The 22,305-nt window shown below is 44.4% G+C and overlaps 1 protein-coding gene across 1 annotated transcript in view; it reads left to right on the top strand.

Moving 5' to 3' along the window:
* The window catches only part of PRKX (protein kinase cAMP-dependent X-linked catalytic subunit), a gene marked incomplete at its 5' end in the record, with an annotated part of 83,471 nt that extends 63,242 nt beyond the window's left edge, over window positions 1–20,229 (top strand). The window contains 5 exons of the mRNA XM_079727861.1: window positions 5,699–5,794; window positions 11,596–11,653; window positions 15,008–15,085; window positions 16,831–16,978; window positions 19,503–20,229. Of these exons, the coding sequence (XP_079583987.1) occupies window positions 5,699–5,794; window positions 11,596–11,653; window positions 15,008–15,085; window positions 16,831–16,956 (358 nt within the window). The 3' untranslated portion in view covers window positions 16,957–16,978; window positions 19,503–20,229. The remainder of the gene's footprint in view (window positions 1–5,698; window positions 5,795–11,595; window positions 11,654–15,007; window positions 15,086–16,830; window positions 16,979–19,502) is intronic.
* Between the last annotated feature and the right edge of the window lie 2,076 nt (window positions 20,230–22,305).

Here is a 22,305-nt window from a genome sequence, read left to right as displayed (position 1 = left end):
ACTTGTACATTTTTCTGCACCTGTCCTTGATCAGCTTCCACACTCAGGCCAGCAGCATATCTTTCTTCCTGTGCATTGCTGACCACGAGAGGGCAGCCTTGCCCGAGGAGAATTGAATCCCGGCACCCAGTCATGTGTAGCAGAATGGGGTCCATGTGTCCTCTGTTCTGTCTTTATTGTTAGGATGGAGTATAATAGTACAGAATATAATAATGGGGAATAGCATTAGGAAAGGCAAGGTTGGAATATAATATACTGTTAGAACACAGTATTGATAGACTATAATAGAAAATTATTAAAATAGAGTAGAATAAAGTAAGATAGGGTAGAATTAGAATATAATATTAGGATATACTAGAATTATTATAAGAGTTATTATATAAACATAAATATTAGAATTCTAATAATATGCTATTTTAACAGTAACTAAGATACTCTTAAGATATATTAAAATAATATTCTAATTACTATTGGGATGTAGTATATTAAAATATTAGAATATTAGAAAATAGAAAATATTCTATTCCAGTAGAATGTTAGCCATACAGTAGTCCTAGTATTCTCAGAGAATATTAGGAATTCAGTAGAAAATAATGTAATTAGAATCTATTACTAGGTCCTGGTATTAGAATAATTGGAGATTAATAATTAAAACCGTCTCCTAACCCAGAACACCGTAAGCTGAACTTTGCATTTCATAAAAGGGAACTGTTTGTTCACAGCATATTTTTGTTTTCCACATCTCCAGTTAGAGTCAGGCTTGTCTGGGTGGTGTTCTCAGAGACATCCGTCCCTGCCCACACTGCACGCCTGGCTGACCCTGGGCTGTCCCTGAAGTCTGGCCAGCCTCTGCTCTTGCCTGGACCAGCCCCGAGTGTCCTCATGTCTCCTCCAGCTCCCCCTGCCCCCTGCCCGTGACACCTCCCCCTGGCAGCCACTGGAGGGGTCCCTCACCGGCACCCGCCAGGCCACGTCCTTCTCCCTAGCAGCCCTCGAGGGGAAAGACCCGGAGCTCCTCATTATACGAGGCTCTGAGTCGGTCTGTACAAGACCTGCCCACCTTAGACGGAGGCCTGGCCCCTCTCCTGGGATCGCAGGCCTTCCTGCTGTGCCTCCAGCACCCCATGAGGCATTGCTGTCCCTCTCTCTGCCAGCCTCCTGAGGGCATCCCCCCGGCTGGTCCCTTCTCCTCTGGTCCTCACGATTCAGGCTCACCTGTAACCTGCCCTCAGAGCCCTCCTCCACTGCTCCCAGCCACGCTCCGCCCTAGCACCCCTTTCTGTTCTCTCTGGAGCACTCAGTGGATCTGAAACCATCTGGTTCCGTGTGTTAATTGCCCACGAGATCTCTGGATGGTGCAAGCTGCTCTTCTCACCCCCTTGAACCCAGACGCCTTTCGTGGCCAGTGGGAGGGAGTTATTATATAGATGGTGGAGATGGCCTTTTCTTCCAAGTCCCCATCTCCCGCGTGCTTGTTGGATTTCCATTTCCTGTTTTGGTACCTTTAGCAAGATCAGGCTAGACTCTGTCTTGTCTCTTTGCTTATTGCTTTCATTGGTGGACGAAATGTTTCGTGAAGTACAAGAAGTACATTTGTTGGGTACAACCAGCTACATGATTAGGTATGAGAGCATGTCGTAACTGGGATTTTATTTTCATCGAGTAAGAAATGTTTCGGTTGGATTGAAAATAGGTGGCCCATTCATGGGCTTTCCCAAGAGCACCCAGCTCAGCCCTGATGTCTTCCATCATCGGCTCCTTTCATATCCACCCATGTGGAGCGTTTCAGTCACACGCCTGTTTTTCAGGAAGATGGAACTAGTCTGCATTTGGAGCTGCATCCATGTGGAACATTAGCTGCAGTGCAGTGGTTTCAAAACATTTCAGCCGCAGGGCCCTAAAAATTTCCAGTAACCATCTGTCCTAAAAGTTACTCCCTTCCTAAAAGTTATGAAAATGCCCCTAAATGTTAGTATCGACCCCAAAGAGCTCTCATGGATGCAGGTTATATCTGTCAACGTTTACCACATTTGAAAATTAAACTGAGATTATATATATAAATATATAAGTTTGTACGTAAAAGCATATCTTATACATAAGGTGATAAACTAATGGTTAACATAAAACAAATTTTTAATGAAAAAAATAACTATGTCCTAGTATTAAAAATATTTAGAGAAAAGAGTGACGTTGTTTCCCATGTTCATTAGTCTCTTTTATGTCCAGCTTAATTGTGGGCCACTCCGTTCTTCCCTTCTCTCATACTCTGTCTGGTGTGATTCGTTGTTTTGGTTGAGGTATATGACGAAAATGCAGCCATATTCAGATTTACAGTCAGAGAAAGGGAGTCACAAATTTCCTGAAAAGGCCTCGAGGAACCCGACTCTTGGTTGCGGTGCGCGGGCTTCTCATTGCGGTGGCTTCTCTTGGGAGCACGGGATCTAGGCGCACAGGCTCAGTAGTTGTGGCTCACGGGCTCTAGAGCGCAGGCTCAGTAGTTGTGGTGCATGGGCTTAGTGGCTCCACGGCATGAGGGATCTTCCCGGACCAGGGCTCGAACCCGTGTCCCCTACATTGGCAGGTGGATTCTTAACCACTGCGCCACCAGGAAAGTCCAAAGCATGGAGTCTTAAGCACTGGACCACGGGGGACGTCTCAGGACCGTCATTTTGTAACGGGTCTCTGGGTGTCTGATGAAGAACACGAGGTCACAACAACGATGGTGCCTGTTTCTGGACAACCCATTTTTTTTACTGGAAGATTTAGGTAGGTCGAAGGTATCTATAAAAAGAATCCAGAAAGATGATGGAGAAAATGGCAAAATTGGCATGAATTTTTCAGACGAAAGTCTTGAGCCTGCCTTCATGAAGATGAGCAGGTTGTCCTTCTGACTACATCTCACCATGGACAATGCAAGGTGCATATAATGCCCACTTCTGTATGGTGAGCACCTGTTTATTAAGAATTGGAAGGATTCGGGCTTCCCTGGTGGTGCAGTGGTTGAGAATCTGCCTGCCAATACGGGGGACACGGGTTCGAGCTCTGGTCGGGGAGGATCGCACATGCCGCGGAGCAGCTGGGCCCGTGAGCCACAACTACTGAGCCTGCGCGTCTGGAGCCTGTGCTCCGCAACAAGAGAGGCCGCGATAGTGAGAGGCCCATGCACTGCGATGAAGAGTGGTCCCCGCTTGCCACAACTAGAGAATGCCCTCGCACAGAAACGAAGACCCAACACAGCCAAAAAATAATTAAGAAAGAAAGAAAGAAAGAAAGAAAATAATTTTTTTAAAAAGCCAAGCATTTGAAGCCCTTTAAAAAAAAATAATTGGAAGAATTCTGTTGGATTAAAGGCAGAGATTTGAGGGCACTTTCTTTGGCTACTTTCCACATGCCGAGTTCTCTGATACGCCTTCTGCGTGCCTTTTCCTTCAGGCAGGATCTGTTCGTGCTCACTTATTATTGTTTTTTCCGCTTGCTCAACTGCTGCTAACATACCTTTCCCACGATAGTGTCTTGTAATGCCAGCTCCCCCAGAGCACTGCGTGCCACATTCTGCATGTGCGTGGGTAGGTATGTGTGACACATTTTCTCGTGGCCCCATTTCTGAATGTGTATCTGTTTCCCCCAGTGAAATCATACAGCTGCCTGTACTCAGACAGGGCCGCCCCCCAAGATAGGAATATGACTACCCCAACCACTGTTGGAGGAAACGCCTGACGCACGCGAAGGGCTAGCTTGGGATTGATGAGCTTCAAGGCGTTCACGGTTGGCGAGGGTTGGGTGTCTCCCGGCCTGGCTAGTTTCTCAATCCATGGAAGCTGGTAACTCTGGAAGCACAACTGGCCAGAGTAGTTGTAGTTATGAGACCGTAACAGCCAGTGACCCCAAGAGGTACAGCTGTGGTCTTACGGACCCTGTGCTCCTATTCACGCCCAAGTGTAAAGCTGAGGGATGAAAGTATCACATAAGGAAAAAAGGCTATTTTATGCTACACGCAGCTGCATTTCTACATTTATTTAGAATCTTCCATTTTTCTGAGGAACCTACCTCTTTTCCTTCCACTTTCCCATTCATTTCTGGTTTTGTACTTCATATTTCTGTTCTTTATTTTTTAAATATTTTTCGACTCTCTTCTCTGTAATATATTTGTGTATTGGTTTCCTGGGGCAGCTGTAACAAATTTCCACAAACTGGGGGGTTTAAAACAGGAATTCATCCATCCTCCCAGTCCTGGAGACCAGACGTCTGAGGTCGAGGTGTCCCAGGGCTGAGCTTCCTCCAGAGGCTCCAGGGAAGGCTCCTTCCCGCCTCTTCCAGCTTCTGGGGGCTCCAGGCGTCCCTGGGCTTGTGACCACATCCCTCCCGTCTCTGCCTCCGTCTTCACAGGGCTTCTCCTCTGTGTCTGGGTCTCTCCTCTTCTGTGTCTTATAAGGACCCTGTCATTGGATGTAGGTTCACCCTCATCCAGGAGGACCTCATCTCAGACCCTTCACTTCATCACATCTGCAAAAACTCTGTTTCCGTATAAGGTCCCATTTAAGGTAGTCAGGGTGAGGACATGGATGTAACTTTCGAGGCCACCATTCCACCCATGATACCCTGTTTCTCTTTAAAAAAAAACACGAGGAGTTGATTTGGAATCAACACAAGAATTATTTTTGATCGTTGAGATCTGCCATCATCAGTCAGACCATCATTTGAAAACTCCTTTATATTTCAGTTGCTTATTCTACTGAATTAGAAGACCTCCTTCTAAAGAAAGTAAATAGAGGTTATGCTTTCGAGTTGAAGGTCTTTGCCTTGAGCACTCTGAGGAAGTAACAAAAGTATACTTTGTGCCCAGGGACATGTGGCTATCTAGTATATATTTAGTGGTTTACTTCTAGAGTTTCTTGGATTTTTCTTGGTCTTCGCAGTTGTTAGTATATTTCTTCTTTAGCTTATGTCACGTTTTTTTGTTTTTCCATTTCCAGATTTTAGAAAGGCTAGGTCTGTTAGTTTCTATAACTAGACTATAGTCTTTAATTGTGGTAACAGTGCTGCAGATGATACATAAGTGTATGGCATGGCCGTGTGCCAGTACAACTTTATTGACCAAAAGAGGCTGTGGGCCATCATTGGCCAACCCCTAGTGTAGATTTTTGTGCCTAAAATCGTAAGCTGGAAACCAGCCTTGCTGTCACTCACCTCCCAAAGTAGGATGGAGGTGAATTCATCGACTGTGGAGATTCACATATTGGCTTCTATAAAGTTAGGAAGTACTTGAGCCAAAGAAATATGATACAGTGTAACCTATCCTCTTACATTTGGCCTCTGTACACTTATTGAGCACCTACTGTGTGCTACACACTCCCGTATGCAGCAAGGATACAAAGAGGTCCACTCATGGTCTAGTTGGGGAAACATTTTTAATGGCACCCTAGTGACCTCATAGTTGGTCAGATGGCCTCATGGTCATTGCCTTTTCTTTGCTGGCCCATCCTCTGTACTTGGGCTGCAGTGCTTCACGCTTGGCCTCTTGGAACCATCTCTTCGAAGCTGGTCTGGAGCCATCCATGGACTCCAGGATGCGAGGAGAGAGCTGCCGTGAAATAAATTCTGTTCTGCCTGGGTCAGGCGGAAAGAGTCATCCTTAACAAAGCAGGGATGTTTTCCACACTTGCTCGCCACTAAAAATAGATGTTTATGTTTCTAACAGGTTTCCTCCGTTTTTTGATGACAACGCATTTGGCATTTACCAAAAAATTCTTGCAGGCAAGATAGATTTCCCCAGGCATTTGGACTTCAGTGTCAAGTAAGTAAACCGTTTCCCTCCTCATCGGGTGTGTTTATTTTGAAAGCATCTAAGAAACCCCAGTTATGGCATCCGCCGAGCAGGGTACCATCCTGTGTTATTCTCTATGCTGGGCTGAAGCTGTTTTGAGCGGTCATTTTTTCCACCAAAAGGGAAAAGGTTTTCATGACTCTGCTGGGATGAGACTTCACCTTTTAACGACTCTCAGCCCTATTTTATACCGTTTAAAATAAAGGACGCTTACAATTAGCGAATAAAGGCATTTGTTATCATATTTAATAAGAGAGCTGTTTTGTTATTTGACAAGAAGGGTGTCCTTCCTCCTAGCTAGAGTTGCGGTTGGCCCAAGTGTTGATGGCTTTAGCAGAGTTTATCTTTTCTCTCCTGCTTAAATTATTTTCATTCTTAAAGTCCTTTCCTCCTGCTAGAATTTTGAGTTACGCCCTTGTTGTTTCAAGAACTTTTGCATTGCTTCCGTGTTAAACTTTGGGTGTGCATTTTTGTGGCAATGGGGGAAAAAGCCAAATTTTTTAAAAGATAAGAATGCTTTAGGTTTTCCAACGATTTTTCCAACGACCTCGCTCTGTGTGTCAGCCTTTAGCCATTTACACCGTTGTGAGTCCTAATTTATAGCTCTTTTACTGTATTTCCCAGATACGTTGATAGGTGCTTCAAACCTCTGCAGATCCCCAAATGGGGTTAATTGTGTTTAGTTGAGAACTAAATTTTTCTCTCTTTTTTGCTACATATTTTTAAAGTAACCTGTGGAAATTAAGTTCAGAGAAAACTTATTTCATGACAGTGATCAGCTGTGATCCTGGGGCCACTGGCTACATCTAGTTTTCTAGATGCATCTAGTTTTCTAGATCCTGGGGCCACTGGCTGCATCTAGTTTCTTAGTGATCAATGTACTTACCTTAAATAGAGATTCTCAGTATGAATCAAGGATGGTGTTCTTCTTGGTTCGTGAGGGCTGGAGCTTGTGTCGTGTTTGACCCACCAGCTAGGTTTTAAAAGATTTTAGCCAGAAAAGGAGGCTCCAGTTAGATATGAATTATCTGGAAGGGAGACTTCTGTGTCATGAATGGTCCGACAGTAAGGTGACAAGGGGAATACAGCACTCAAAAGTCTATTGCTCTAGAAAGAAATGAAGAAATGTGGTCTAGGATTTCTCTCCCAGGCTCCAAATCCCATCAGTGTTGAGTGACATTGTTTCGAATGGATGGCAAAACACTTTAAAAATCGAGTTATGGGGGGGCGGTGAGGAGGGGTGAGGAAGGACGGGGGAGGGTATTAAGAGAAGACAAAATAAAGAGAAAAAATAAAGTTGAGTTATAAATGTATCAACGATTGACCAATGATTTGATCAGATTAGCGCCTACTCCCACCCATGGGCACTGCTAGTTGATGGCCCCTGTAGACTCCCTGGAATTCTCCTGGGTACACCTGGGGCTTGTAAACACCCGCTGCGTGTTGGCGGGACCTGCCCGCGATGGGTATGACTTCGCTGTCGCCGTGGGTGCACGTGCTCCAAGCAAGATAAATATGAACAACCTCCCGTGCCCTCATAGTCTGCTTCCTTCTTTTGTAAACGTGTGATGGTCTTAGGCAACACAGAAGATCATCAGACTGCACCCCCTTGGTCTTTCAAGGAAGGACTTAAATTCTTCCAGGAGATGTTTCCCCAAGAGAAGGAGGGTCCATAAGTCTTAGGTCAGGGCTTCCCTGGTGGCGCAGTGGTTGAGAGTCCGCCTGCCGATGCAGGTGACGCGGGTTCACGCCCCGGTCCGGGAAGATCCCACATGCCGTGGAGCGGCTGGGCCCGTGAGCCATGGCCGTTGAGCCTGCGCGTCCGGAGCCTGTGCTCCGCAACGGGAGATGCCGCAACAGTGAGAGGCCCGCGTACCACAAAAAAAAAAAAACTTAGGTCATTTATTTGCTTATGTTACTATATGTATTTTTAATGGTTAAAATAGTAAATTTTATTTCTATTTTACCACAATTTTTTAAATCCATTTTGTTTTATTGACATATAGTTGATTCACAATATTGTGTTAGTTTCAAGTGTACAGCAAAGTGATTTGGTTATACATATACACATATATGTATATACATATGAATTCTTTTTCAGATTCTTTTCCATTATAGGTTATTACAAGATATTGAATATAATTCCCTATGCTATATAGTAGGTCCTTGTTGTTGATCTGTTTTATATACAGTAGTGTGTATCTGCTAATCCCAAACTCCTAATTTATCTCCCACCACTCCCTTTCCCAATAAGTCTGTTTTCTATGTCTGTGAGTCTGTTTCTGTTTCATAGATAAGTTCACTTGTATCTTTTTTTTTTTTTTCTGGCCATGAGTGCAGCATGTAGGATCTTAGTTCCCCGACCAGGGATTGAACCCATGCCCCCTGCATTGGAAGTGCAGAGCCCTCACCACTGGAAGGGAAGTCCCTGTATCATTTTTTAGATGCCACATACAAATGACATCATATGATATTTGTCTTTCTCTTCTGACTGACTTCACTTAGTATGATCACCTCTAGGTCCATCCACGTTACTGCAAATGGCACAATTTCATTCTTTTTTTACGCTCATGTTCATATATTGAGTACGTTTCCAACGTTTTGTGAACAAGAAGATGTCATAGAAAGAGAACACACCTAAGCATAATCTCCGTCTGGTCTCCTGCCAACTCCCCGTCTTTTTCTCATAGTTTACTTTCAAGAGAGAAGCAGCAGAGACTGTTCTGGAATCCTTAGGGCTAGGGTTAGGGTTAGGGTTAGGGAACGGGTACAGTTTAGGGTACAGGATAAGGTATGACAACGGGTTAGGGTTACGGTATGTGTTAGGGTACGGGTTAGTGTTAGTGTACGGGTTAGGGTTAGGGTACAGGTTAGGGTTAGGGAACGGGTACAGTTTAGGGTACAGGTTAGGGTATGACAACGGGTTAGGGTTAGGGTATGGGTTAGGGTTAGGGTAAGGGTTAGGTTTAGGGAATGGGTATGGTTTAGGGTACAGGATAGGGTACACAACGGGTGAGGGTTAGGGTACGTGTTAGGGTACAGGTTAGTGTTAGTGCACAGGTTAGGATTTAGGGTACAGGTTAGGGTAAGGGTTAGGGTTAGGGAACGGGTATGGTTTAGGGTACTGGATAGGGTACAACAATGGGTTAGGGTTAGGGTACGTGTTAGGGTATGTGTTAGTGTTAGGGTAAGGGTTAGGGTTAGGATTAGGGTACAGGTTAGGGTTAGGGACGGGTACAGTTTAGGGTACAGGATAGGGTACGACAACGGGTTAGGCTTAGGGTACGTGTTAGGATATGGGTTAGTGTTAGTGTACGGGTTAGGATTAGGGTACGGGTTAAGGTAAGGGTTAGGGTTAGGGTTAGGGTTAGGGCTCCAGGCACTTCCTCTCACATCCCCAATGAGGGGACTCAGCAAGGGCAGGAACCTGGGACCCTTTGCTGCCCTTAATGATGGCAGATCGTAGTTGAGTAAAATTTTACTTCTTCATGTTTTTGCCTAGATCTTCATGACCCTGAGGATAGAATTTTGACTGAAGTTTTTCAGGTCCTTTGTGGGTTCCTACAACCTCAGCATTGGACCGTGTCAGCGTGTTGGCCTGGGTAAATGTCTGTTTGGATGAAGCTTAAGATTCCTTGCAGGAATATATATAATTGAAAAGGAAGTAAAATCTTTGGGGCTTGGTGCCAACTTGGTAGAACTCATATTTATTTACAAGTGTTTCTCTGTGTCTGAAAGTGGCCGAGGAGAAGCCAGCTGGCACCTGGGGAGTCAGTAGGATTCAGAATTTCAGCCTCGGTGAATCAAGGGCTTGCCAGTGGACTCACAGCCATTCCAGGATGGAGGTGCCCACCTGTCACGTCTTGGATGCTTGCAGAGTTCCTTTGTGGCTTTGCCATATTGGGTGGCCCCTTTTCCTTTGCACCTTTTGCCTTCAGGATCGAGCTGTTTCGCAAGCATCTAATTTTATATATTAAATAAATCTTTGATTTTCTTGTGATCCTGGGACAGGCAGCTTTAAGGATATGTACTCCTAGGGCTGAGGTGCTGTACATAATAGGGAAAAAGAAGAAAAAACACATGGATTTGGGGGATGTTTTGGGAGTGTGGTGTTTGGTGACCTTGTTTTTTTTTTTTTTTTGGCTTGTTTCTTTGGTATGTCAAAATAATGAAGAGGAGACTCACTAAGTATGGGAAAGGAACCTTCATTTCTCAGCACTCTTGTATCCCTCTGCCTTGCACAGGAGTAAATTTCCTCTGTTTTCGATGGACACATCAAAATCCTAGCCTTAAGGCTAAATCCTAGCCTTAGGTGAGCCAGTGTTCTTGGGTTTTCTCTTTGAGATGGATTTGGGAAAACATCTAGAAGGAATCCAGTTCTACTTAAGGATACACAGTGTTGGGAAACTCTGTGTTACAGTGATGCCTTGACAGAGTTGGACATCAGTAGGAACCTGGGAGATTTCACAGTCCACATGTGAGGAACCCTGGGTCCCTGGTCCCTCATATTTATCACCTGACGCATCTGAGCCTCCTTAGCTGGTCCCACAGTGCCCAGGGCGTAGCTGGAGCCTGGGTTTGTGCTGTTCACCCCGGGGCATCGTTGGATTCAGGAAAGCTGAGATGCTTAAAGCTGAGTCGGGAGTTTTTGATTGTCCTGGAAAACATCCTTATATGCTTGAAGTCCCTGGATATTATTATACACCATGTACTCAGCGTATTAGATACTTAAACACACACATTGTACTTTTTACTTCCTTAACTGTTACTCTGAGAAGCTAGCCCATCTTCTGGAAGTCTTGAAAACCATCTCCAGTTTCCCATCATAATTGACCGTCCTGCTGTATTCTGATATTGCCTGCTATTTATTTATTTATTTTTAAACAAGATTATTTATTTAGTTAGTTAGTTATTTAATTTATTTTTGGCTGCGTCGGGTCTTAGTTATGTCACACGGGATCTTTTGTTGTAGTGCGTGGGCTCTTCGTTGCAGTGTGCAGGCTTCTCTCTAGTTGTGGCGTGTGGATTTTCTCTTCTCTGGTTGTGGCGTGCAGGCTCCAGGGCGCATGGGCTCTGTAGTTGTGGCACGCCGGTTCCAAAGCGCGTAGCCTCTCTAGTTGAGGTGTGCGAGCTCAGTAGTTGTGGCACGCAGGCTTAGTTGCTCCGCGGCATGTGGGATCTTAGTTCCCTGATCAGGGATCAAACCCGTGTCCCCTGCACTGGAAGGTGGATTCTTTACCACTGGACCACCAGGGAAGTCCCCCGTCTGCTATTTAGAGGGAGGATCTAAGTGAACCAGCACACACGAAAGGGATCCAATGAGTTTACCTGCTTACGTGAAGGCAAGGATGGCCAGACAAGAATCCCACAAATAAGCAGACCCACAGGGCAAAGCGAGACCATCGATTTTGGTAAAAGTGCATGTCTTGTAGTCGGCAGGGATAGCCTGACTCATATGTTTGAAATGAAGCCTCACCATCCCCAGGGCAGGCGCATTTTCTCTTGCTCCACCTCAGGTTCAAAGGCTATTCTTCTCTACGATGATTTAATCAACCTCTTCCCCTTAGCTAGGTCCCTCTCGCAACTCTACGCCGCAGAAATTATTTAGGAACAGATAATGGTTAGAAAGAAGCGTTAGAGAGTGTTCAGCCAGCGTGAACCATCACGCCAGTGTCCACGTTGTACGGTGTGGATTTTACTGCTGTTGACCTGCTGTGTTTGCTTGGGTCCGTATCAACATGGCTGTGTTTTTGTCTCCGTCTCCCACACAGAGACCTCATTAAGAAATTGCTTGTTGTCGACAGAACAAGGAGACTGGGAAACATGAAGGTGAGTGTTTCCGTCCGTATGTGTTAAGTGGTGTTCGTTATAAGTGCCTGTCATTTGACGTCACACACTTCAACAAAGGCAGACCATTCATATTCAGTCCTTGGTCCAATTCCAAATCTGGGTTTCTGGGGCATGCGGAATCAACCTGGGTCTACACCCCATCTCCTTGTCTCTCCAAAGGAGCCAGTGACTCAACAGTGATCTGTAGGTTACGAATCATGACTTTACTTACTTTTATATTTTTAAACAACATTGTTGAGGTATAATTCACATACCATCCGGTTTACCCGTTTAAAGTGGACAGTCCGATGGCTTGTAATGTCTTTGCAAAATTGTGCAACCATCACCACAGTTTTAAAGAACAGGCTTATCCCTTCCAAAAGAAACCCATACCCTGTATCCTGTAGCTATCACCTCTCTATCCTTCTGTCCGTCCTGGTGGTAGGCAACCACTAGGCTACTTTCTGTGTCTGTAGATTGCCCTATTCTGAACTTTCATGGAAATGGAATCATACAAAACATGACCTTTTGTGTCTGGCTTCTCTCACTGAGCATCCTGTGTTCAGGGTCCATCCACGTTGTAGCCTGTGTCAGAGCTTCACTCCTTTTCATGGCTGAGTCATATTCCACTGTGTGGTTGGCCCCCATGCTGTTTGTCCATCCATCCATCCATCCATGGACACGTGGGCTGTTTCCACTTTTTGGCTGTTACGAATAGTGCTGCTATAAACATGCATGTGCGGGTTTTTGTGTGAATTCATCATCATTTGAGAAGTTGTACACCGTGTGTGATTTTGTCAGACTTTTCATCTGGAGGGAAATACACGTAAGGAGGTGACTTGCATAAACTATGATATTATATATGCCTGTCTTGGCTCTGTTATGGCACTGCTGAATTTGAGACAAACCAGGGACATCTTCTTAGCTCTTTCTAGCTCTAGATGTCTGTGGATAAACTTAGACGTGGACCAGTGCATTGACCCTGTCAGTTGCAGTCTTGAGGGACAAAGTAGACCTGTGTGAGACTTGAACCCTGCAGATCTCTTGGGGCCCTCTGTTTATGTGGGTGTGTCCATTTCCTGGGGCGGCTGTATCAAAGGACCGCAAACCGTGAGCTTAAAACCACAGGCATCCATCCTACCCCCAGTCCTGGAGACCAGACGTCTGAGGTCGAGGTGTCCCAGGGCCACGCTCCCTCCAGAGGCTCCTGGGGAGGGTCCTTCCCACCTCTTCCAGCTTCTGGGGGCTCCAGGCGTCCCTGGGCTTGTGGCTGCCTCCCTCCCGTCTCTGCCTCTGTCTTCCCGGGGCTTCTCCTCTGTGTCTGGGTCTCTCCTCTTCTGTCTCTTGTAAGGACCCTGTCCTTGCATTTAGGGTCCACCCCAGTGACTTCATCTTGACTTGTTTACAGCTACAGAAGCCTTGTTTCCAAATAAAGGTACATTCACAGGTGCTGAGGGTTAGGACCTCAACATGTCCTTTCGTGGGGAGCACAGTTCAGTACCTAACTAGTTAAATTGGTTGGCTAGTTCAGGCTGCTCATGCGGATGGGCTCATGTGTTCAGCTCCTTAAGGAGGGAAGTGAACGCTAAGTGGTTGGATGTCACTGGTGAAAGGAAGAAATCTGAGAAACAGGATGGTTGTCCATCCAGTAGCAGGCTGCTTTTCTCCTCCTGGCGCTCCTTCATTTGGAGTGTTTCTCTTTTTATTTCCAAACCAGACCGTTGTGTTTAACTCCTTCTTCCTCTGTGGACACTGCTGTGTCCTCCACACCTGCAGAGTTTCTAGCACTTACTTTCTCTCTTCACTTCTTTGTCTATTTGTTGTATCTGTCTGTCTGTCATCTATGTCTATCTATATGTCTGTCATATTCCATCATCTGTCTACCTATATATCCATCATCTATCTAGATATCTATCTATCTCTCCATTATCTATCGATTTATCTATCATCTATCTGCCTATGTATCTATCACCTATCATCTGTCTGTTATCTTCCATCATCTGTCTATCATCTATCTGTCTTTTATCTATTGAACACCCATCTACCTAACTTGCATCTGTCATCTATAAACGTATCTATCTAAATAGCTCATCATCTGTCCCCTACCATCATCTATATCTATCTCTCTGTCATCTATCTAGATGTCATAATACCTTAGTATCCATACTGAGTTTGAACTTTTAGGGAGTGAACCTTCAGTCTTATGTACCTTCTCTCAGCATCCCTCAAGGTAACACTCGTCAGATGTCATTGTTTGACGTACATATGGATGGAAAGAAACAGGAAAAGAAAAAGAGTTTTCAAAATAATAGGACTGGAAAAAAGTAGAGAACATTGACGTCCCCATCTCCTTCCTTTTGGAGATACAGAGAATTTTCTTTTTTGTGGATAAATCATTTAAAACTTTAAAATATATGAACTGATAACACGTTTTGAAAAGTTAACTTCAGATGCACTGGCTCCTGTGTCACAGACTTCACATGTTTCTGTCTTATAACTTCACACATTTGATCTTAAAGAGTTGCTACAAGTGTCTTAAAAAAGGAGAAGGGTGCAGCTGAAGGCTGAGAACTTGGAAGGGATTTTCAGAGGTGCTGGTGCTGGTGGTGTCTCCCGTCCAGCTATTGACACCACAGCTGAGGATGACCTAGACAGACCTTAGTACACATTGGTTTTTGTGTTTTGGTTTTTTTTTTAATTTTTTTTGGAGTAGTGTTGATTTACAGTATTGTGTTAGTTTCAGTTGGACGGCAAAGTGAGTACATATGCACGTATCCACTCTTTTTTAGATTCTATTCCCATATAGGTTATTACGGAGTATAGAGTAGCGTTCCCTGTGCTATACACATTGTTAATTAAGAGGCAACGTTGGGTAGTTGTTCAAATCTCTGAAGTTTGACATCCTCAGTGTGAGTTATAGACTTACTCGCTGGGCAGTACAGAGCAAATGACATCATTTAATGAATCTCAGTTTATACGTTTCTAAAATGAGCGTCATTTCACCTGAGGAAACTGTCAAGATGAAAACAGGTGTCAAACTCAGACCTGACCGTGTGTCAGTCTAATTTTATGTCAAGAGGCTGAACCATAATTAGACTTCGGTCTTTGTGGTCCAGAGCAGTATACACGTGAACCTCGTGACTGGATTTCTTTCTGCGGTGAAGGAAAGCAAATGAAACTCAAATGCCTTCATCTGTAGTTTTCCCTAATAGCTCACACTCTGGGGACAGTGATTCAAAACATAGCAAACTCTTGTGTTTTCTCTGTAGGGAAGCATGTAGAGATTCTTTGGGAATATTTTCTTGCCTATCCTGTCAACCTTCTGTTCACTGATGATGCATGTTTCTTTTGAAGAATGGAGCAGTGGATGTGAAACGGCATCGGTGGTTCCGGACCACGGACTGGGAGGCTGTCCCAGAAAGGAAACTGAAGGTACAACATACTTAAATGGGCAGTTCGTACCTGGGCAGCCTGGAGCTCTCCTGAGTGCTCATTTACTTAGGATGGACACATAATGAATTGATTCGATACGAGCAACCATCCCAAATCGTTAATAAGCCAAGTTCCCGATTCAGGGGAGAGCTCAGCTAAAGAGTCACCTCATGGGGGGTTAAGACCCCAGCTTTTGCAGTTGGATTTTTGGAGAACTGGCTCCATCCCTCCCTGGCTCTGAGACCATGATAAATCTCATCCGTTCCCTTTTTAAGGGGGAATAACACAGGTAGGACGTATGTCTCATACTTATGGACGGATATGGCACAGTGATGGTGGTAGATTAGATGGAAAGTATTCTGAGGCTCATCTTTCTTTGAACTGAATATGTTATTGACGGGTATCCTCAACAGCAGTGTTTCCAACGTTGCACTTGGGCGCCAGTGGAGAGACTTAAAAAATGCTAATGCCTGGCCCCCAGCCCAGACTCAAGGGGTGGAGCTGGTATTCCTTTTGTTCAAGGTTTTAACTTTTATGTATTTTATTCTGTTACACTGACTTACAAAATTGCTTAGGTAATATATTCTCATTGTTCAAAAACCAAATCAATATTAATATGTATACATGGCCAGGCAGTCCCCTCCCAGCCGGCTATAGGTAACCACTTTTATTAGATTCTTCTGTGTATCCTTTAAAAGTTTCTTTACATTAATGTAAACCCAGGTGGGTACACATATTCTTATTTTCTCCCTTTTTTAAAAAAAGTATTTGTTTTTATTTATTTATTTATTTGGCTGTGTCGGGTCTTCAGTTGTGGCACGCAGGCTCTCTAGTTGTGGTGCGAGGGCTCCAGAGCGCTCGGGCTCAGTAGTTGTGGCATGCAGGCTCTAGAGCACGCGGGCTTAGTTGCCCCGCGGCACGTGGGACCTTAGTTCCCTGACCAGGGCTCGAACCCATGTCCCCTGCATTGGAAGGCGGATAGTCACTTGCAATACCTTAATTCCAAGCTTTTCCTGTTCCTAAACAAAGAAAAGCAGCTCTGTTGTTTTCCAGTTCTTTTTACATTTTCACATAAAACTGTAGACATAGAGGGATGTATGGGTAGACCTCAGAGATACTGTAAGCTTGGTTCCAGAGCAGCACAATAAAGCAAGTCACACTAATTTTTTGGTTTCGCAGCACATATAAAAGTTATGTATAGGGAATTCCCTCGTGGTCCAGTGGTTCGGACTCTGCTTTCACTACCAAGGGTGAGGGTTCAATCCCTGGTCCGGGAGCTAAGATTCCCGCAAACCAAGGCGTGGCCAAAAATTAAAAAAAAAGAAGAAGAAGAAAAAATTAAGTTATGTACAATATATACTATCCTGTAGTCTATTAAGCATACAGTCACACTATGTCTAAAAAAAGTGTCCGTACCTTAACTCAAAAGCACAAAACAAAACAAAAAAAAAACACAATTTCAGTAGTAACATCAAAGATTACTGGTCACAGATGAACATAACAAATATAATCATAGTGGAAAAGTTTGATCTGTGAGAATTGTCAAAATGTGACACAGACACGAAGTGAGCCAGTGTGGTGGGAAAAAGGATCCCAATAGACTTGCTCAGGGTAGGGTTGCTGCAAAGCTTCCATTTGTAAAAAACACAGTCTCTGCAAAGCGCAATAATGTGCACTGAGCGTACTAACATCCTGGCGCGCGCTGTTCGTCTGTAACACGGTGTTGTGTCTTGTTTATCCCCCAGCCTCCCATCGTGCCCAAAGTGGGCAGCGAGGGTGACACCTCCAACTTCGAAGCTTATCCCGAGAACGACTGGAACATGGCCCCTCCGGTGTCACAGAAAGATCTGGAAGTCTTCAAGAATTTCTGAGCATGGGCTCCCCACCTGGAAGGTATATCTTTTTTTTTTTTTTAATATCAAGGCATCTCATTTCATTCATTAATTTTATCAGTTGAATTCTGTTTCTTTTTCTTTCTTTCTTTTAACATATACATGTATCTATTCTCTTTTCAAATTCTTTTCCCATTTAGGCTGTTACATAATATTGTGCCCAGTTCCCTGTGCTGTACATTAGGTCCTTGTTGGTTGAACTTATTTACAAAACAGAAACAGACTCGCAGACTCAGAGAACAAACTTATGGTTACGAGGCGGGGAGGGTCGGGGGGAGGGAGGAGGGATATATTGGGAGTTCGGATTGATACGTACACACTGCTGTATTTAAAATGGGTAACCGACAAGGTGTATCTTTATTTTTAGTAGTTAAAAATCAGCGAGGGGCCTTCCCTGGTGGTGCAGTGGTTGAGAGCCCGCCTGCCGAGGCAGGGGACACGGGTTCGTGCCCCAGTCCGGGAAGATCCCACATGCCGCGGAGCGGCTGGGCCCGTGAGCCATGGCCGCTGAGCCTGCGCGTCCGGAGCCTGTGCTTCGCAACGGGAGAGGCCACAGCAGTGAGAGGCCTGCGTACCGCAAAAAAAGAAAAAAAAAATCAACGAGGTTGACAGAACGTCACGTGCAGGAGGTCTTGCATAGACCGAATGGGGCTTCTCTCCCCACTTCGGGCACGAGCGTTGGAGCAGAACCAGCCAGAGCCCTTTCCAGGGCAGCAGAAGAAACAGCCGGTGTGTGTGGGCCACACGGCCAGAGCCCAGCCTCACCAGCAGGATCTCACTCCCCAGACCGACCTGCCGGGGCAGGGTCTGCACCAATAAATACGCCTCCTAGGAGACCGGTGCGCCTACACATTTAAGAAGCATAGTTCTTGTGGCTCCTTCCTGGAATCCCCAAGGTCCAGACCACAATACTTCCCAAGTATTTTCAGAAGGGCTCTTGGGTCTCTTTTTGTTAGAAAGGAATCATCTGAGAATACCTCGTAGGAAATTTGCTCAAGTTAATTTGAGATTTAAAAGAAATGATTTTGAGTCTCTTATTTCTACGAACCTTTGAAGGTCTATGACTCTCTGACTTTGAAGGTCTAGTTTATTTAGTTAGTTATTGAGTTAGTTTAATTGCCTTTTATTTTTCTCCCCGGTATCTAAGGGTTGGTTTTTATTTTTTTAATTTTTATTTTTTATTGAAGTATAGTTGATTTGCAATATCGTGTTAGTTTCAGGTGTAGCGAAGTGATTCCATTGTATATATGTATATATATTTTTCAGATTGTTTTCCATTGTAGGTTTTTGCAATACATTGAGTATAGTTCCCTGTGCTGTACAGTAGGTCCTTGTTGTTTATCTATTTTATACATTAGTAATGTGAATCTGTTCATCCCGAACTCCTAACATATTCCCTCCCCATTTTTCCCCTTTGGTAACCATAAGTTTGTTTTCTGTGTCTGTGAGTCTGTTTCCGTTTTGTAAATAAGTTCATTTGTATCATTTTTTTTCTAGCTTTATAGTGGAATTATTTTTAATAATTTGGCCAATGGCAGGGGCAGTATTTGATGACATTCTTGATGAACCTTTGGAAGTCAGGAGATCATTTCATGATCACATTGCTTTCTGTTTATTCGACCAGCTTGCATTTTGCTTCTTCTAAAAGCCAGACACATTCATATTTGAATCTATCTCAGTAATTTTACTGGCTGGTATTTTCCGCTGAGCGATTAGGTGTGATGATTCTATGCGAAAAGATATTCTTTAATGAAGCGAAATCTAATACCATAGGTGAGACCCAAGTTCAGCTTCATTACAGGATTCCGGAGCTATGTTCTGGAGCTATGTGACTGAATCGTGCATCTTTGTGTGGATTCCTGCTTTTCAGCAGGTGGAGATGGATGTTAAGACAGCTGGCAGGGGACCTCTCACCTCTCTGTGCCTTGTAGTTTTCTTCATCATAAAATGTTTTTTCTGGTTGTATAATCCTACAGCAAAGCACGTTGAAACTAGGATCTGTTTTTTGTTGTTGTTGTTGTTTTTGTTTTTGTTTTTTGTGGTACACGGGCCTCTCACTGCTGTGGCCTCTCCCGTTGTGGAGCACAGGCTCCGGACGCGCAGGCTTAGCGGCCATGGCTCACGGGCCCAGCCACTCCGCGGCATGTGGGATCTTCCCGGACCGGGCCACGAACCCGCGTCCCCTACACTGGCAGGCGGACTCTCAACTGCTGCGCCACCAGGGAAGCCCTAGGATCTGTTTTTGCCTGAGTGATGAATCTCCCTTCTCATCGTGTGTGAGGAGGGGCTAGTTCTGTGGATGTCAACACCATAGAACATTAAAAACCCACCTTTCAAATACTGTTCCATTTCTCTTACTAGGCATCTTCTCTCCTTAGAATTCAGGCTTGTGGGTCTTTGCAGTAAGAATTCCGAAGGAAGGTTTGGTTTCTTTCCTGCTATTATTGTTGTTGTTGTTCTTAGGATGACAAACTTTACCCAGGTGTTTAAAAACTAACAAAATCCTTTGTCTAATTTCATGCCAGAAACAGGGTGATTTGAGCCTGCCTGGGACAGATGGCTGCCCCCAGGCAGACCTGAAGAAACATCTTCTTAATGGGATAAGGACTTTTCTACATATATATACACCCGGATGTATATAAAGAGATTGCAGAGCCATTGACATTTGTGGACCTAGAATTATTTAAGCAACTGGAAATCGACTGCACAGTAGGACATTTTGAAAAATTGTTTGGTTGTAGATTTTATCTTCTTTATAGGCTTGTGTTCCTACTGGGATATCCTGGGGGTTTTTTTCTCGTAGACTTTATAAGTTTGAGCTGAACTTGTTCAGATACAACCACAAATTGTGTGTGTGTGTGTGTGCCTGTGCGTGTGTGTGTGTGTATAAAAAGGACGGTGTGCCTGGAGCAGGGAAATTGTGCAGTGAAGTAAATGTTCCTACTTTCCAGAGCCTATGGTGTTTATGTTTCAGATTTTTTTTCAAGAATCTATCCTCTTGGGGACAAATTTTAAAAGTATGATATGTGCATTTTTATCATCTTATATGCATTTTATGGTTATATGTGAAGAAAATATCATACGACGGTCTATATCCAATATCTTCAATGCTTTGTGTCTGGTAGCCTTGGGTCATGAATCCAGGACGACAGGGAGGGAGATGTGGGTTTGAACTTTAGTGCAAGACTAGCCATTGACCATGAATGTTATTCAAGGAATTTTCTCTATTGCATTAAAAAATTTCATACTCTGTAGGGGGATGGCTATCTATTAATATTCCAGGTTAAATCCGTGGACCATAATGCATCTCCCAAAGCAAACTAGTAGCTTTCTATATTGGCTCAGTGAACTTATGCAAATGTTTTCTTTTCCCTTTGGTTTTAGGAAAAGTAAGAAACAAAACGGGTACGATGGAAGTGTTTGAACCTCCCTCGTTTCTGCTTAGTTTTACTTCTTCTTGTCAATGTTCAGTCCATCTGGTTTCATAGACCTGGTTGGCTGGTGCAGAATAACTACTGGATGAGATTCTTTTCTCTTTGGACGTGATGGTGAGGGTCCCCTGAGGAGTGCTGTGCTGTGCCTTCCCCTTAGCACTGATCATGAAAGCCAAGTGTTGACTGGGTTGCCATGAGTGTGTTGCTGTTTAAATATGGGTCTTCCCAGAAGCAGTGCCTGGGCAGAGGTCCTTGGTGTCTGTCTGGTCCCTCATGCATTTCCTTCTCTACTCTCTGCTTCTGCTTTCTGATTCTTAAATTTTGCTGTGAAAATCTAAAGGCGCCGCCTGTATTCTGTTGGCTGTGAGTCAGCTGGAAACACATCATTGCTCAAACCTGTTATGTATCCCATCATACGGCTCAACCACGGCCTTCTCCATGGAGGTCTGGGCATTTAAGATGTAGGTTCCAGAGCCTTCAGTGGCTGCAGGGATGCACCCAGTAGATCTCCAAGATCTCCTCTCCTCCATCCTCCCTTTTCCTGCCAAGAAAGGTCCAGCTCCTTGGGCAGCCGGCATGGGGCAGCGTATGCCCCACAGGTGTGTTGGTGTCAAGTGTTGGGTGCCCCCTGAGCTCTCAGCCCCCTCCCAGCCCTCTGCAGCTCATGTGTTCTTGGGTTAGCTGGCAGGTTCTTTGCCATCAACACTGTTTTTCCTGTGCTGGGCCAGGAAGGCTTTTCTTCCTATAGCCCTTGCCTACCTCTCTCTCTTCTGCAGGCACATCTGGGGGTGTGGAGAGCTGCCATTTGCAAAAAATCATACATTTTTTTTACCGTAGCAAAAATGTCAAAGGAGATGCAGTCACCTCTCAGATTTGGCCAGTTTCCACTCACAAATCCAAAGACAAGGGCTGTGTGTATTTGAAGGTGACATGAAGGCAACTTACACCTATAAAAGCTTTAAATTGAAGGCACTAAATCACCCCCTTCTCATAAAAGACCTCATCTTCAAATAGAAACCAACTCCATAGGTGAGAGTGAGTCCAAAATTCAGTGAAATAAACCCTTTACAATGAGTAGCTCAATAAAAATTTATTTTCCAAGGGTGCGCTTGGATAAATGTTCCCACAGAACTGTATTTTTCAGTCTGTACTTTTCAGGCACCGTGCTCTTTGGATGCAGCCATGGGCCAACAGGGGCTAACATTTTACCATGTAATTTCTGCACTGTTTCATCATTGAATGTCAGAAGTTCAAATCAGCAAAGCAGACCTGCACAGAGATGTAGACCCATGAGGAAAAACATGTCTTGTGTCTTCTGACTATAAAAATAAACAATTAGGGCTTCCCTGGTGGCGCAGTGGTTGAGAGTCCGCCTGCCGATGCAGGGGACACGGGTTCGTGCCCCGGTCCGGGAAGATCCCACATGCCATTGGGCAGCTGGGCCCGTGAGCCATGGCCGCTGAGCCTGTGTGTCCGGAGCCTGTGCTCCGCAACGGGAGAGGCCACAACAGTGAGAGGCCCGCGTACCGAAAAAAAAAAAAATATTATTTGGAACCTTATGCTTAAAAAAATAAAAAATAAATGAAACACCTTTCTTGAACACAATGCAAAACTGTACATACACACGATCCCTATGCGTATTTTTTTGGGTTCGCTCTTCCTGTCCAGGATTTAATTTATGAGATGGAAATCGTACAAGAATGCATGAAAACACACTGCCTTAATTTTGAACAAATATGCAGGGAAAACAAAAGTTCAAATGCATTGATGACTTGATTCTTTAAAAACATTGTCATTGACCATCAGCCATGCAAAACATTGAAAATGAAGAGGAATTCCAAGAGTACCAGATGGTGTTTGTCTCACCTTCCAGACCCTCATGCCCGTTTAATTA

Source organism: Hyperoodon ampullatus (assembly GCF_949752795.1).
Source record: "Hyperoodon ampullatus genome assembly, chromosome: X".
Lineage (NCBI taxonomy): Eukaryota > Metazoa > Chordata > Mammalia > Artiodactyla > Ziphiidae > Hyperoodon > Hyperoodon ampullatus.
This window is presented reverse-complemented; position numbering and strand designations above follow the sequence as displayed.